The sequence below is a fragment of the Amblyomma maculatum genome, chromosome 1 (assembly GCF_055883805.1).
Source record: "Amblyomma maculatum isolate TAMU_Amacu chromosome 1, ASM5588380v1, whole genome shotgun sequence".
In the NCBI taxonomy this organism is placed as follows: domain Eukaryota; kingdom Metazoa; phylum Arthropoda; class Arachnida; order Ixodida; family Ixodidae; genus Amblyomma; species Amblyomma maculatum.
In genome coordinates, this window is record NC_139344.1 from 61915637 (window position 1) to 61932512 (window position 16876).

Genomic DNA, 16876 nt, shown 5'->3' on the forward strand with positions numbered 1-16876 from the left:
AAAATTACTGTGAAGGAAAAAGCCACTTGTCACAGCTCTGGTTTTGCGACGAACGAGGCACTTAATTCGCTGTAATCATGATCGTGCAGCGTGCGACTATGTTCCACTGCAACACATTATCCCTACTATGGCCTGAAGCAGTACTGATATGGCGTGGTGGTACTCCTGGAGACTGCTCCTTTGCGCCTACTTAAATCATATTTTTTTAATATCGCGGGCATAGAAAAAACATAAAACGTTAGTTTTGGAAGTAAACAATTTAAGTGGCAATTTCTCAATGTGCCCTAAAGCTCTTCTCAAAATATTTGCGCGTAAGCTAAATATTAAAAATGCTGACCAATTTAGCTTTTGCTTCGAAACTACACGACGCGTATTTTCCAAATTGCTGGTTACCTCACACTTCTCGAATTACCGTTGCGCATTTTGCCTTTCTTTAAATTCTGATGCATATCTTCTAAAACGCAATGTTTACATTATTGATTACTATTCGAAAAAAAAAAAAAAGACGGACCTGTAAGGATTGCAGTCAATGGAGGATTGCCACAATACTTACTTTTACTCTGCATGAACGAATTGCCACTTCAAACAATCAGACCACTGATGTAGTGCAACGCAAACAATTACGCAATGCTATTCTCGGTCGATTAATACCCATTTGTAGCCGCCAACAATATTGTTTTTAATCATTTTTCTCTACGTTCATGTGAACCGCGAACATACACTCAAAACAAAATGGAAAAAGATGCCTTGAAATGAATCTAAGCAGAAGGCTAAGATTCGCAAAGTTAGGCTAGGGCTGACGAGCAGCTTTCAACTGTCATTCGACATTTGTTCATATTAGTAACACAGAAAAGAAATTTAAAAAAAAAATGATTTATAGCCTATCACACTGAATCGCGTTCATGCGGTCTATTACGCGTTTTCTGTTATGTTCTATAACGCTTTCTATTGCGCTATGTTCTGATCTAACGAGAAGGCCTGCATAAAGATTGCCAATGTTCAGGTAAATCGTAAACTTCACCTGAATATAAAGATTTGCGCACTTAACCATGGCTCTCCTTGCCCTGCAAGATGATGAACCCTGAAATCAACTGCAGCGAAGTTCCGTCGTCCAGAATTCATTTCAACATACAAATGTTTTATAAAAGGGCACAAGAAAACTGCCTGGTCCGTGGGTCATATAAGTTGAATGCCCGAGGTTAGGGTGTCCGGAGAGCTGTATACTTTCAGTAACGAAGTGCCCAAGAGGACATTTAAAAAAATAGACGCCTTCGCCTCTGTCCCTTAAAGCACGTTTTTGGGGCTAGATGATGCATCTCGTTAAGGAAAATGACTGCCAAAAAGAACACGCACACAGGAAACTGGTAAGAAGACGCGGACCGAGCCACTGTCTGTCTTCTTCACAGTTTCCTGTGCACACCTTCTTCGCTTGGTGTTTTCTTAAGTATACCAATCTCGGCCCGGATCAATTCAACTAGTCTGAGTACTGGTCCACGCGGGCAATCCCAACAGTGAAGCTGTCCACTCAGCTCGAGTGTCCCTCAACCGAGGAGGGCGCGTTATGGATTCAGGCTGCCTCCGAAACTACCTGTTCACATACAACGAAACCTCCTCCACTTCAGAGAGCCGACTGCGGTATTCCCCGCAATACAAATCCCTCACCGAACTAGAACAGGTTACTTGGAGGCCGCTCCAGGCCCGCACGTCATATCCCAGCCTACTTTTCACTCCTCCATGTGGGCCAGTATACACTCCGGAGTGCACCCAGTGCGGCACCATATAGCCGATTCCCATCAGATCCGATACATATGTGCTGAATTCCAACCCTAATCTCTTTGGTAACTCACGCAGAAGGTCGCTCTGTCCAGCTCAGATCGGGCCGCAAAGAAGCGGTCATGCAAGTCGGCGAATGCCACAGGCCACCGGTCGCTGCTAGCGACCACGAGCCAACCAAACAGTAGGATGTGAAAAAAAAAAAAAAGGCTTCCTACTAATAAATGTCTTTACCACCGCCTTTCTTTAATACACCTATTTAGCTTTCTCAGAACTTTGTAGATGGAGAAAAATGCTAGTGATCAGGGAGAAATATGTGCGCGAGTACGTCGTATTTCAGTTCGCTTCCGGCTCGAGGCTATATAAGGTCAAGGTCATGCATCAGAAAAAATCCACTAAATCACAGATTGGGGCCGTTAGTGGAAATTTATTCACGACAAAATCTCCTAAGAGGGCAATGTGATAGCAGTGTTTTCTGGATACGTTGTGTATGGATGGAAGTAGATAAAGACGGAGACATGCAGTGCTCAGTATGAGAGAGTTGCAGGAGAAAATGCGCGAGTGATCGGCAGCAACGATAGCTTAGCGCTGCCATGCAATGGCCAACGAAGCTGATCTGTTTGCCCTGCCGAAAAATCGAAGCGCAGTGGCGGCCATATTTATTTTCTTTTTCAGATTCACAGGCTTCAGACATTCAAATAGACAACGAATTTTTTTTCTTTGAGTTTGGAAGCTTTGGGGGTGCTACAGCTCTGGAACTCACGCTGTCGGTCTTACTGAGCTCTCTTTTGCGCAACTCAGCGCTCAGAAAAACAGTAATCATGGCTGCTCTTCATATCGGATTCCGTAGTCGTTTAGCCAGATTTAGACAACGACGAGGAGCTGTCGTGCTGCAGTATAAAACACTAATTTCAATCGCCGTGGCTGGCGCCCTCCAGGAAAATAAATCAACGGGGGTGAATCTAAAAAGGCGAACGTTTTTTGTTGACATGCTGATTTAGAAATACATCTGAAGAAGGCTGAATTTAACCTACTGTGACATCAAGAAAGGCAAAAATGGCGCTGTTTTCCTGTGAGTAAGCGGGTGTTCTATTTCAGTCAGCATGCGTCACTTTGGGAATTCTGAACCCCTGCGTTCCGGTGAAATAATTCAGCCATTTGGCTGCTTGTAATCAAAGTAGAATAAGCCTTTAATTTATTCGCAGGCTCACGGGCCAGCAGTACCAAATTTCGTTGGATGATTTGCCCCACTGTAATTTTCCTTGTTAACGGGAAATAAAGAAAAAACAGTTTGTGTCATAATGTTAGGATTGATCTTTTGGTTATTCGGAATGGGGAGTACTTGCTACCACAACAGATTTATTGAATTTCCAGTGTTGAGAAATTGTGCTTTTTATATGTTCTATATCAAATTTCGTCCACTTTCCTTCTAAATCCATCGGTACCATCAGTTTGCATCATGTGGAGCTCGTGGGAAGTGCGGTTCTCGAACGAAACAATGCCGTCTTGATTGAAGGCGGCCTCTGTACGCGGGCATAGATACTAAAGCCAAAACCAACAAGTTGCAGCATAAACGGTTAACATGCGTGACTGCTTAAGCTCTTTTCCCTCTCACAGATCTCACATCGCGGTCCCCTTTCTGTGGGAATGAAGTCAATTCGAGAGGCTAGAGGAGATAATTATTACAGTCGCTGCGCTGTAGAGGGATCGAAACTTATGCCGCACAGTTAGTTTCCTATGGCACAAAGTACTTCTGCACAGGAACTAGTTTCTTGCTTTTGGTATTCTAAGTAGGTCAGTAGTGATCCAACGTGAATCATTTTTACGCGTACAATTATTAATCAGAATGCTATCTAGGGTTACGCTTCCCTGAGTGACCTGCAAGTATCAGGGACCTCCGTCGTCATCGCTGGTTCTGCAACAAGTAGTACACACACTGTTGCCCCTGAAGTCATTTTTGGCTATTTACAAAATAGTTGCAAGGAACGTAACATGCATAACTTGTATGAACTACATGTCCTGTTTCCCCAGACAAATTGCTACATATAATTATGAGAATGAAGCTTCTGAGAAGCGCTAGGGGAGGTTATTACAGTCACAGCTATTACTAATTCAGACGGTTATTCCTCGATATCTAGTGATTTCGACGTGCAGATTCCTTTTCAGCTCTCTGTTCAAGGTTGTTTAGTACAGTGCAGCAAATTGCTTTTCGAGAATATTTTTTGCTTTGTTTTACTAACCTATCTCACTTTTCTAAAAGGTAAGATAGAACGCATAACGCATGAAGGCACTCTAGAAATGCCACATTCAACTGGGTAATTTTATATCTGGTTTTTTAAATCTCGCATGTTTATTCATAATCACCGTCGCCAAACTTAAAAAACTCAGCACAGACTCAGTAAACTTGTTGAAATGGTGGTTCGATCTGCAAACTGTGGCTACCTCCCTCTACCCTTGTTCAGTGTTCCTTCATACCGTGTTATCCTTCTTCTTCCCCTCGTTCTACAGGGACAAGTGTACTCATATTGCCACGATGCCAACCTTTTCTCACCCTTCCTACGAACATAGGATCCGAAACAAACAAGGGGACCTTTTTGCAGTGGTGGTTTTGTGTACACTACGGAACAATCGCGATGTGACGAGTCTGCGGTCGCGATGTTGTCGTGAATGAGTTCGGCGTTTATTCCGTTTATTCTTGCGAATCACGTAATTTCGCTCATTTTGTAGCTGAGGATAGAGCGGCATATTATATCGAAATTTTATCTGTACCATCTTATGTTACTCTCAATAGTTAGGTTGCAGACAGCAAACGTGAAACATTCACCGCTTTCTGTCCTTTAATATTTCGAAAATAAATTCAGGCTTTCCTTTGAGCCATCTTAAAGCCACCTGAAAAATACAACACCAGAAACGAGGAGCAAATAGCACAACGGACAGTCGTCGTTCTCTGTTTCTTGCTCACTGTGTTTTTGTTTTTTTTTTTCGCTGGTATTATTTTAAATCAGCACCAACTCTACCAGTCGTCAGCCTTGCTGAAGTCCATTTAATCACATTACACAACTTCGAACAGCAGGTCGGCCTGAAGGTGTGGTTAGAGCTCGTTTCAAGATGTCTGTGGGCATGGCGAAATACAATAATATCTTTTGCCAGCGTTCGTACTGCTGCGCCCAAAAGTACGCCCTGCCGCATGAAACCTCACTGGAATTCAATTACGGTAAACGATTTTCCCTCCACAGACGTAAAAATGTTTTAAGAGGCCTTCGTCAGCCCACCCATGGCATTCGTTGATATCCAAAGCGTAGGGCTGGCCCGCATCCGCATTGTGCTCTGATATCATGATATCGTTCAATGGCAGAGATTAAACTGCAGCATTGTGCTGGGAAACCCCGGCGTATCTCCTCCACCAAGCCGTTTGCGACCGTCGTATATTTTCAATATAAAAGCGCTCGTCTGCCAGAAGAAAACGAACCTCCTCGGCCCACTACCGCAGCACACGGTAAGTTTCAATCTTGATCAATTTTACGGGGCTAGCCCCCTTTTTTAGAGGGGCACCTACCAACTACAGCTAGTGGCAGCTAGGACATTTCATAATTGCAGTGAACCTAACGATATTTTTCGTCGGTAACTAGCTGGAACAGATGTTTGGTTTGGGCTAGTTGGTAGCAGTTTCTTGAAGACATAGCGCAAAAAACACGGGGACAACACATATGTAGCGCCTGTCCTGTCTACATCTGTGTTGTCCCCGTCTTTTTTGCACTATGTCTTCAAGAAATTAGCTGGAGACTGAGAGGGGACCTGCTAAATTTGGCAAACTTTAACGTCAGCTTTTTTGAGGGTACGACGAATAGATTTCGTATGAAAAAACTGGTCAATGAATATTTCCTCTTTTAGTCTATTAAATAGGGTGCAATAATAACGTGAGGGGTCTATGAGCAGGGGTGAAAAAAAAAGAAAGAGGGGGGGGGGGGGGGGGAGCACCACCTTTAAAGTCGCAACATAAGAAGTTGCGGAGGCGCTTCCAGTCGTGCTCGTATTGCTAAGCCAAATGCTGTTTCATGCGCAAATCTCTATGGGCAGTGCTTTCGTTAAACACTATACGTCATAGGAATGTTTCAAGTACGCTTGGCTTTTTTTTGCTGTTCCTTTATTTCCCCCTAACTGTTTGGCAAAGTTTTAGCCTCTCGACCCGTGGAAAAGACTTGACCTTTGTGCCGGAGATGCGTGCACGTGTCCAAGAAAGTCAGGTGTTCTAGACAGCGAGACCCTGAGGCAACAGGGATTACTATGATGTTAGTAGATTGGCAGATACCCGGTGCTTCTATTTATAAAATTACTCAGGTCATAACCAATCTCTGCATGCTGTGACAATTTGGACTTGATTATAAATACTGCCAGGTCGAGTTTAGTGAATTGTTCTGAGCAGGTCAAATGACCGTTAAATAGAAATTTCGGCACTAACTGATAAACAATAGTAAGCCACTTTGCGTAAAGCTGCGCTCACAGAAATATAACAGGAAAGTATTGTTGCTTTAAACGAAGAGTTCTAACGCCACTGGCCAACAAACAGACTAAAACACTTCGCGGGAGAGGAGGATAGCCCATCGCAAGAAACATCCCTAGGAACGTCTTATCACTACATACATAGTTTCTTATTCCCGTGCACTTTTTCAGGTAACATGGTTCCTCGTAGAACTTACAGGTGGTACATTGCACCTTCCGAGGCGTCCTCAGTTCAGCCCATTTCGAGGTTGAAAAATAATTGCCAGTTCTGAGTCTCTCATTTGCGCCGTTTGTGGCGCAATCAAGAGTGCGCCTTTCTTGGTTCTTGGAGCGCCAAAATACAAATTACTGTGAAAACGTTATTTTCGAAGTTCAGTTCAGTTCAGTCGTTCAATCGTGTCCGACTCTTCGTGACCCTATGGACCATGTCACGCCACGCTTTCCGGTCTCTCACTATCTTCTTAACATCACATAACTTCATGTGCAGTGCCTCGAGGATGCCATCTAACCATCGCGTTCGCTGCCTACCCCTTCTCCGGCGACCCTCAACCTTTCCCAACATCAAATCTTTCTCCAGCGACTCCTCTCTTCTCATCAGATGACCAAAGTAGCTGAGCTTTAACTTTAGAATTTGACCCTCTAATGTGCAGTCAGGGTTTATGGTCGACAATATCGACTGATTTGATCTTCTGGCAGTCCAAGGAATTCTCAAGAGTCTTCGTCAGCACCACGATTCAAACGCGTCAATTCTTCGGCGGTCAGCCTTTTTCACAGTCCAACTCTCGCATCCATACATCACAACTGGAAAGACCATAGCACGAGTTATACGGATCTTGGTTGGCAGACTAATGTCTCTGCTCTTTACTAGGCGGTCCAGGCTAACCATTGCTCTCAATCCTAGAAGCAGGCGTCTCCTAATTTCATGGCTGCAGTCTCCTTCCGAGGTAATCTTGGAGCCCAAGACGAGAAAATCTGTCACAGCTTCCACTTCTTGTCCGTTGATGCTCCAGGACTTGATAGGGCAAGACGCCATGATCTTTGTCTTTTTGATGTTCAGTTTAAGCCCAAACTTCTCACTCTCTTCTCGTACGCGCATCAGAATTCTCTTGAGTTCCACTTCAACTTCTGCCATTAAAGTGGTATCATCCGCATATCTAAGGTGGTTGATACGTTTTGCAGCAATCTTCACTCCAGCTGAAGACTCGTTCAGACCGGCACTCCTCATGATGCACTCTGCATATAGGGTAAATAGGCAGGGCGACAGTATGCAGCCTTGCCTCACTCCTTTCTCAATCGGAAACCAATCAGTAAGACCATGCCCAGTTTTGACTGTGGCCTCTTGTCCTTCATACAGGTTCCTGACGAGACAGATGAGGTGAATTGGAACTCCCACCTCTTGGAGATCTTGCCACAATCTGCTCTGATCTACGCAGTCAAACGCTTTCGCATAATCAATAAAGCAGAAGTAGATGGGCTTCTGGAACTCTCTTGCTTTTTCCATGATCAAGCGAAGGTTGGCAATTTGGTCTCTAGTTCCTCTGCCCTTGCGAAACCCAGCTTGCATGTCCGGAAGCTCCCGATCCACATACTGCTGCAGCCTTCCTTGGAGGATTTTCAACATCACCTTTCTAGCATGCGAAATAAGCGCGATCGTGCGGCAGTTGGAACAATCTTTGGCACTGCCTTTCTTTGGAATAGGGATGTAAACTGACCTCCTCCAATCCTGTGGCCACTGCAGGGTTGTCCAAATCTTCTGCAATAATGTATGTAGAATGTTAACAGCGTCATGGTTGAGGTTTTGAAGCAACTCAGATGGAATGCCATCGATTCCGCTAGCTTTGTTCTTAGCAAGGCTGGCTAAGGCCCATTCAACTTCACTCTTCAGGATGCCCGGCTCGAGATCAGTAATCACAACCGTCTTATGTTGGGTTTGCACATTCGGGTCCTTCTTGTACAGTTCTTCTGTGTATTCCTGCCACCTCTTCTTTATCTCTGAGGCTTCAGTGAGGTCCTTGCCTCGTTTGTCCTTTACGCCCAGCTTAGTACAGAAGCTTCCTTTGATAGCTTTGATTGTCTTATACAGAGCTCTTGTGTTCCTTAATTGGCTGTTGTTCTCAACTGCTTGGCACTGTATGTTCAGGAAGGCATTCTTATCTCTCCTTGCTATTTTCTGAAAATCCGCATTGAGAACCTTGTACCTTTCTCTTTCCCCCATAACTTTTGCCATCCTCCTTTCCTCAGCAATTTGCAAAGCCTTTTCAGATAACCAGTTTGCTTTTTTGCATTTCTTTTGCTTTGGAACTACCTTAGTAGCAACTTCTTGTATTATATCACGAACATCAGTCCACATCTCTTCGGGCTCTCTGTCTTCTAAATTTAATTCTTGAAATCGATTCCTCACTTCCACAGCATATTCTAATGGAATTTGATCCAGATCATACCTGAAAGGCCGTCTAGTTTTCTGCGTTTTCCTCAATCGAAGCTTAATTTTGGCAACAAGAAGCTGATGATCTGTGCCACAATCGACCCCAGGCCTTGTTTTCACTGCTTGTATAGCGCTTCTCCATCTCTGCCGGCAAAGAATATAATCCATCTGATTCCTCTACAGACCGTCCGGTGAAGTCCACGTGTACAGGCGTCTCTTGTGCTGTTGAAAATGAGTATTCGCTATGGTTCGGTTGTTTTCCTGACAACACTCTACTAGCCTCTGCCCAGCTTCATTTGGCTTGGCAAGACCGAACTTGCCTATAATTCCGGATATTTCTTCACTCCCGACCTTAGCATTCCAGTCTCCTATGAGAAAAACGACGTCTGATGATGTGGTGATGATGATGTGGTGATGATGATGTTCGAAGTTAGCACACGTGTAAATGAAATGTGTCCAATAATTATATATTCCAGTGGCGGCTAGTTACAAACATGATGAATAAACAGCGCTACAGACTAGGACAAAGGTCAAGAAGCAAACGGGACGGGGGCTGACTCGCAACTGAAGTTATTGAAAAAACACACAGTATAAATATCCAAGCCAAGCCGCACTAAACCACACATTAAACAAAAACCAAATCATGATGATCCAGCACACACCCCACGTTCAAGAAACCTAACCTCATTATGTGTTAAAGCTATTGATGACACATTTTTCACTTAATCCCATGATATGCCCACTCAATGATTTCACGGTTAATCAGTGCCGGATGGGCATCCAAAATTCATGTCTGTGCTAGAAAAGGATGGCAGCCATAACACCCCTCACAATGCACAACCAGATTAGAGCCTCTACCAATCTCTAATGATATCTCGTTCTCTCGTGACCCACATACACTTTATCATAAGATAACGGAATCTTGTATATAACTCCAACTTTACAAGGGACGTAGGAAAACTCATGCTTAATCCGACACGTGTTTCTTTCCCCGTACTTTTGTCGCTGCTTTGTTCTTAACTATGCTACATATTTGTGACAGTTTATTTGGTGCTGAGAAAACCACATTAACATTAAACCTTCTGGTTACGTTTTTCAAATTGTGTGATAGACCATGCACATATGGCAGGGCCACATATCTTTTTGTATCTCTCTGTCCAACCCCTTCCTGCTCCTGTGAAGCTGGGCCCGACTGTTTCACTCTTTTAATAGTTTATCACATATTCCTAATATGACGCGAACAGGAAATCTTGTATTCGCTAGCCTAGATAGTTGTTCATTAAAGCTTATTCGCAAATTATGAAAGCATGATTTTAACAGAATTGCCCTCTGGGCTGAACAAAGTGATTTTGGCAGGTACCCCTGCTTACTAACCCAGTGCCCGCCCTGTTTCACGCACCGCCCGTCCTGTTTGCTTCTTGATCTTTGTCCTAGTCTGTAGCGCTGTTTATTCATCATGTCACCGTACCAACTCGCCCAGATGTCTCTTCTATTCTAGTTACATAGTTTGTAAGCGAAACGGTGCACTATATATGGCGTGAGGCGCTAATGTCGTGATGAAGTAACCCTCACGTGCTCAGTATCTCTAGTTGATAGTCTAGCTTCCATCAAATGTACGTTGTAAACATGAATCACCCTATAAAGAAGTAAAACGTTAGTTGCATGTCCTCTAGTCTACTCCCTCTCAATAACACAGCACATTGTTCCTGCCCGGGGTACATTTCCATTTCTAGACATGAGAAATACAAAAGATTGGCCACGGAAATAGTTCCTCAATTCAGAAACATGAGAAGCTCTCCCAGTTACCTTGATTATAAGAGATGTTTCAGTTTCCTCTAAATTCCCATCCTTAAGACTTCTAGTGCCACTAATAATTGACTTCTGCATTTAATTTACATCAAATGAATGCTGGTTGTGGTGAAAATATCCCTCTGTTGCTAACGCTATGGCATTCCGCATATTTAGTGGCAAAAATCTACCCCAGAGTGTGAAAAAAGTCTGCTCTGATAGGAACTACGGTAGAGGACATGTTATTCAATTTTACTCCCTTATGGGGCAATGCTGTATTCGGTGTACTGATAATATGTCATCACAACTTGCATATGCTTCGTCCTTTTTTGCATGCGTGCATATTTAGTTTGGTTTGGTTCGTGGGGCCTATAACGTCCCACAGCGACTCATTTTATGAGGAACGCCGCAGTGGAGGGCTTCAACAATTTTTATTCTTTGGGGTTCTCGAACGTGCACTGAAAACGCACAGTACACAGGGTCTTGTTTTCGCCTTCAGCGGCCATTGCGGTCGGAATTTTATCCTGCGCCCTCTAATTCAGCAGCCGGCGGCGCTTATCGCTGAGCCATCGCGGCAGAGTGCGCACATTTGAAGCACTGAGGGTGTCTGTGCACACCATATCTTCCTGTTCAAGGCGGTGCAGGCAGCTGCGCAGAATGAACAGGTCCCCTTTAATCCGCTCGATATCATCAAAAGGAGCCCTGCGTCTAACAAGCAAACGTGGCTGTATGGAAAAGAAATGTCCCATGTGATTTTCCACTGCTTCTCTCTTTTTTTTGTTCCCCCAAAAGGGTTTACTTTTGAGACAGCTACAAAAATTTTCTAATCCAGCCAGAAAAAATGAAAGATGGCTTAGCTCTGCAATGCCTGGATATACGTAGCGAAAAGCGCTGACTACCTCGGGATAAGAAGAAATTTTTTCTCCAGTCTACTGCGCCGTTCGCCAGCAGCTAAACTCTCCCTAGCTTCCATGTCGAGCGCGTTAAAGTTCACTGGCGTTCTATAATTCGTTTGGAAGAAAGGAAAGGCGCAGCATCTGTCACTCGAGGAAAGCAAGAAGCGCCGACCGGCGGCGTTGGAGCGCACTCGTTCCCGCTTGTTTCTCATAGCTGACGGCAGATGGGTGACGTCACATCTTTGACGTCATCCTAATTCAGTGACTTAACTATATTAGTCTTTGGTACTTTCAAATTGCGCGCCAATCGCAGTATCTTTCACTCGCTGAATCCCGCTATCATCCTCACGGTAGACAAGCGGAATTATGAAGAGCGTTTCACGACCCGGGGTGCGGCACTGTGGTGAAGCGCTCGGCTGGGGATCCAATGGATGTAGGTTTGATTCCTGCATAGATGATATTGTTTTAATGAAGAGGAGTCGCACACCTCTTAAGCGTTGCTATAAACAACGCCGGCAACGCTTGGCGAGGGGGCTGCGCAGCTTGCCTTGGCTGTGACGTCACGGCATACGGCATACACGAAGCTCGGCTCTGACCCTCGTAGTGTCAAAAACTAGGTCTCTTGGTACCCATTCGTCCCATGATGACGCCGATGGATATTTAATGACCTTGGTTCATCCCGTTTTCATAGAGGGCAGGTAAGGTATTTTATCGGGCCTACACGTTACACTAAATTCAGTAGTGGTTTCTAAGGACGTCACTCTTCGGCAGCGTACAGAATCGTTGAGAGAACGATGATTCGTGACAGTCTTCCGCATCGCATTTAGAGTCGTGGAGGGAAGTTCATCATTCATGAAAAGCAGTTATTCACGAACCTTTCTATAAGCGCGAAAAGATCGTTATGCAGATCACAGTACACAAATATCTAGAAAATAACGATGCGGTTAAGTACATCCAAGGGAGCTATTTATGCACACTCATAGATGCACATTTCGCTTTAAATCTATCACGCTTCTGGAACCGTGATATCGGGAAAATCTACAGGCCCTGTAGTGCCTCGCCGAGAAACATCCCGAAATTCTATCGCAGCGTTGTCGTTTGCCTAGTTTTACGATAAAAGGAAATTCTCTGTTTGGATTTGAGGGCTATTGCTGAAAAAATTCACCTAAACTTTGCTTTCACAAATCCCCTAGTAACGTTCCCAAACCTTCACTCACATTCGTTCTCAACAACAAAGGAAAGTTAAGGTGTGTTTAGGAACACCAGTGCGCTTCACTCGCATAAAGTGCTGTGAATTTGAGTCGAACTTTCAGTTATAGTTTCCTGACTAAGCGCTTAACTTACTGGTCGGGGAATGGATTCGAACATTTTTTTTTTCTCATGCTCTTGCGTACAGCTACATCAACTGGCTCAATCTGCCAATCAGCCAATATGAAGGTCCTGGCCATTGCTTTCGTTGTTGTGCTTGTCGCCGGTGAGTTGTTTTGGTATTTTGTACCAACTATGGGTTGCATTACTGCTTTTTCGGAAGGCAAGAAAAAGAGCTGGAGCATGAACACAAGAAAGTCTATCCCTAGGCGTATTGCTCAATGAAAAAAAAAAGAAAAAGAAGCCTTATAAAGTTCAACCATGCTGCCCTAAAGAAGCTGGAAAATCATGTCAGTGTATATAGTTAGTTTTAGCTGTGCGATATGGAGACTTGGGAGGAATTTCAGCAGCGCCGCTGACAAGATAGTATACCGAGGTATAACAGACCATCAACATATTATTCCCGCTCAAACAGAATGCCCTCAAAACTGAAAGCACGAAGTATCTTCGATAACCCCCCGATATTAATAACTCGAGAAAGTAGCATTTTAGCAGCAACGAAATACGGGGCCTAGGCTCAAATTTCTTCCTGCCTAAAAGCCATAGTGGCATTTTCTTGTTAACTAAAGAAAGTGGGTTGTCTCTCTAGTCACTGTCAACACGAAACACCGTTACACGCACTACAGTTTCCTCTTGGATTTATTAGCATGCTCGTATTAAGCAGGAAGGAACGACCAAAGTTGAAGGGAATCTCAACCATAAAATTGCCTTACTCAAGAATGCTAATCGCAATGCTAATTTCCATCCAACTTCATCCATCGAATGTGTCACGAAAGAACAGTCAATATTATCCCGATGTTACAGGATGTCTGACCTAGAATTTAACAAAAGAAAATTTTTCGCAAGGGCGCTGCAAAAAAAAAAAATTTTTTTCGCGGTTTATTTTTGGTGAGCGACAAACTATTACCATCTCATTACTCTTCACAGGACTCGTCAGCACTGCCGACGAAGTGGACAACTCTCAAGCGCCTCTCGTCAGAGTCCGTAAGCACCGCTGCTTTCGTCAAATCGTCGCGTAAAACCTAGATATCCTGCTTTCATCATATACGTCCTGTGCTGTATGAAAAATTAGTTCGTTACATATTCGCGTGTTATTTTTATTTTTCAGTGTTGTGCCGCCAGAGAAGGGGTCACTGCTGCTCAATAAATATACATATGCTGATATACGTGCCTACTTGGTGATTCAGGACTTCTGTATAGTCCCGTCAACTGGCTCATGCATAGCTCTCGAGTGATTAGTTCTTGAGAGCGGAAGCAGTTGAAGGTCCTTTCCTGGATTTCGGGTTCGCGGTTCAGTAACTGTAGAAAACAAAAAAATGTCTCTGAAGATAATGGAACCCGCTTTATATCTTTCTGGTTTGGGTTTTTGGTTTGGGGTTTAATGTCCCAAAGCGACTCAGGCTATCAGAGACGCCGTAGTGGAAGATTCCGGAAATTTGTGTTACTATTTAGGGCGGCTGTTTTCCAATGCGGTTTCAAAGCATTTCTACTGGTGTAAAAAAAATATTGTCATAAGAACAAAGTGACGACTTTGTTATAATTAGAAATATATATTTGATGGACTCAGAGGCTACAAAGATAACTAGCTGACGGGCGAAAAAAATCGTCGTACGTTTAAAGTTTGGTCGAAACAGGCTGTATCTGTAACCACTCATGTTTTCATTTCTGAGTCATCTCAAATGCCTCGGCTGGTTCGTGAGCACTCACTAAAATACTAATAAATGTTGAAGTTCATGTAAAAATTTTCGTCTTCCACTGCAGGCCGTGGATTCGGTTGCCCCTTCAACCAATATCAATGCCACAGCCATTGCAAGAGCATCGGCCGCCGCGGAGGATATTGTGGTGGATCCTTCAAGTTGACCTGCACTTGCTACAACTAGAAAGCAAAGAACGATGCGTTTCTAATTCACTCTTTCATTGTGACCACAGCTATTCGGATACATACCAAGTGACTGTCACAGTATAAGGATGCCCTTTACCCAATAGCGTTCACCCTGAGGCATTTTTCTCTACTGACAGCCCGGAAGAAAGATATGAAAATGCTACAGTTCGTGAAGGTAACTACAATGCTCCTCAATGAAATAAAAGATGGCAAATTTTTTTAATTCGCAGTCTTGAGTGTGCATGCCTTTTCCCAACGTCATCACTGCCTGCGCCATCATACACCGAGTATGCTTATGAAATCCTCTTGCGATGGTAAAGTCATAATATCGACAGTAATCTAAACTGAGGATGAAAGACCTGTGATATTATTTTACATATTAATACTCCGGGTTAAGTGGAGAAATATGGGAGAGGCCTTCGCCCTGCAGTGGGTATAGTCAGGCTGCTGATGATGATGATGACAGAATATATAATTGCAATTGAAGCCAACGCTGCACGGGAACATTGCTAGCAGCACTGCATTAGCTGGCACCCTTGAAGTGTGGTCTAGCTTTGGCAAATGAGTGTAGGCGAAGGAACGTTCGTGACAAATGCATTCCTTCCAGCTCTTAGAATCTTATCTAGGGCAACTAGAATGAGGCAATGCTAAATCGACAAATGGAGTTGGAAATTGGAGCTGGGAGCAGTTCCCCAACTGGGAACTGGAGCTGGTTTCACGCCTTGCTCATTATTGCGCATGGTTCACGCATCGGCCGATGCTGCCAGGTATATCAGCTAATGCGAATTTTTCACTAAGGCCCAATTTCGACAATATCGTGTTGTACGCTTTGTTCAGGTGTAGTCTTGTTTGATGGCGGAACAAGTAAGGAAACAATGATGGATCCCCCTGCCTCCCGTTAAACAAAAAAGAATATAACAAATCATTTAAAAAAACGCGAAGAAAATAACATACGGAGGCGAAAACCATTCGAACCCACGGCTACGCGTGTCAAGCTTCCCTGGCTATTGCATTATGCAATTAGGCCATCATTGGTTCTTTGTCGAGCATGGTATTTATTACAGTGAAGCAATGTTCTATATGCATGAAATTGTGTGCAAACTATTATGGCACTAATATCAAGTTAACCCGATGGAGAATACGTCACGACTAAGCAAATCCTCTATAAAATCGATAGTACAGAACACATCACTACGAGGGAGTGATACTCTGGTTAGAACTGAGTCTGTGCATACGCTTCCTTAGAGAAACAATCATCCTTATTATGTTGTCTTTTATAGGAAGCACAGATTCGCAATGGTGGCCCTTCATGCTTGTTCTTCAGAAGCTATGGAGGCCACTTAAAAAGAACATGCCTAACGGCTGATTAAAACATGACAGTTTGGCTAGACATCGTATCAAATGCGGTGTCAAATTCAAGCTATATTTTAGCACCCAAAGATAGTTTATGAGCACTGCATTATTGCAGTAAGTGAAGCAATACTCAGTTGTTTCCGCGACGCTGCAACAGCGGGAATTTACTCTAGACATAAAAATTCCTTTGCTTGTATCCAACAACATTTTACCACGCAATATCTCGGAGTGCAATTTATAGAAAAAAAAAGCATTTTTACAAGGCGATAGAAGCATCTTATCTTTACTAAGAGGTACGCCATGCTGCGTTAAACCAAATTACACAGGACAGTACATCAGCGGAGAGAAAATAATACAAATGAACTTCTTGTACACTCGTTTCCGCGACATTGAAACATGAATGCTTGTATTATAGAGTACGAAGGTGTATGAAAAAGCATGAATTGTGAAACTATCTGCTGGCAATACTAACGGACTAGGTCAACACCGTCAGCGCTTAGAGGCCGGAAAAGGTTATCAGCCCAGCGGGGTCAAAAGACGAATTCCACCCAAAATTGGCGAAACCTGTGTGAATGCTCTGGATATATAGCCTTGTGCAGTGAATAATTCAGAGTATATATTTCATTTTAGTGGCACTTAATTCGCAGGTGGCAGCCTTTAGAAAAGTAGAAAGACTGCGGGGGATAAAAGCCTGAAGTAGCGCTGAAATGTTTGCACGCTGTCTTTCCACCAATTTGCGCTATGCTTATATTCACTCAAAGGGACTCCAAGGCTGGACTACAAGTCAATTTCACAACACACTCAGCAGGTGTCGATCGCCACATACTAAAGCAGCGATCACAGCTCCAAAACCGATTAATCCGAGCCCCTGATACCGAACCAAAGTTTTCC

The 16876-nt window shown here is 43.7% G+C and overlaps 1 protein-coding gene across 1 annotated transcript; it reads left to right on the forward strand.

The window, feature by feature from the left end:
* The first annotated feature begins 5195 nt into the window (after positions 1-5195).
* LOC146202555 (defensin-1-like) lies at positions 5196-14855 on the forward strand. The gene is made up of 4 exons (XM_084588227.1): positions 5196-5269; positions 12779-12856; positions 13678-13734; positions 14512-14855. Exons 2-4 carry the CDS (start codon positions 12814-12816, stop codon positions 14628-14630), a joined length of 219 nt encoding a protein of 72 aa, XP_084444353.1. The 5' UTR covers positions 5196-5269; positions 12779-12813; the 3' UTR covers positions 14631-14855.
* The last annotated feature ends 2021 nt before the right edge of the window (positions 14856-16876 follow it).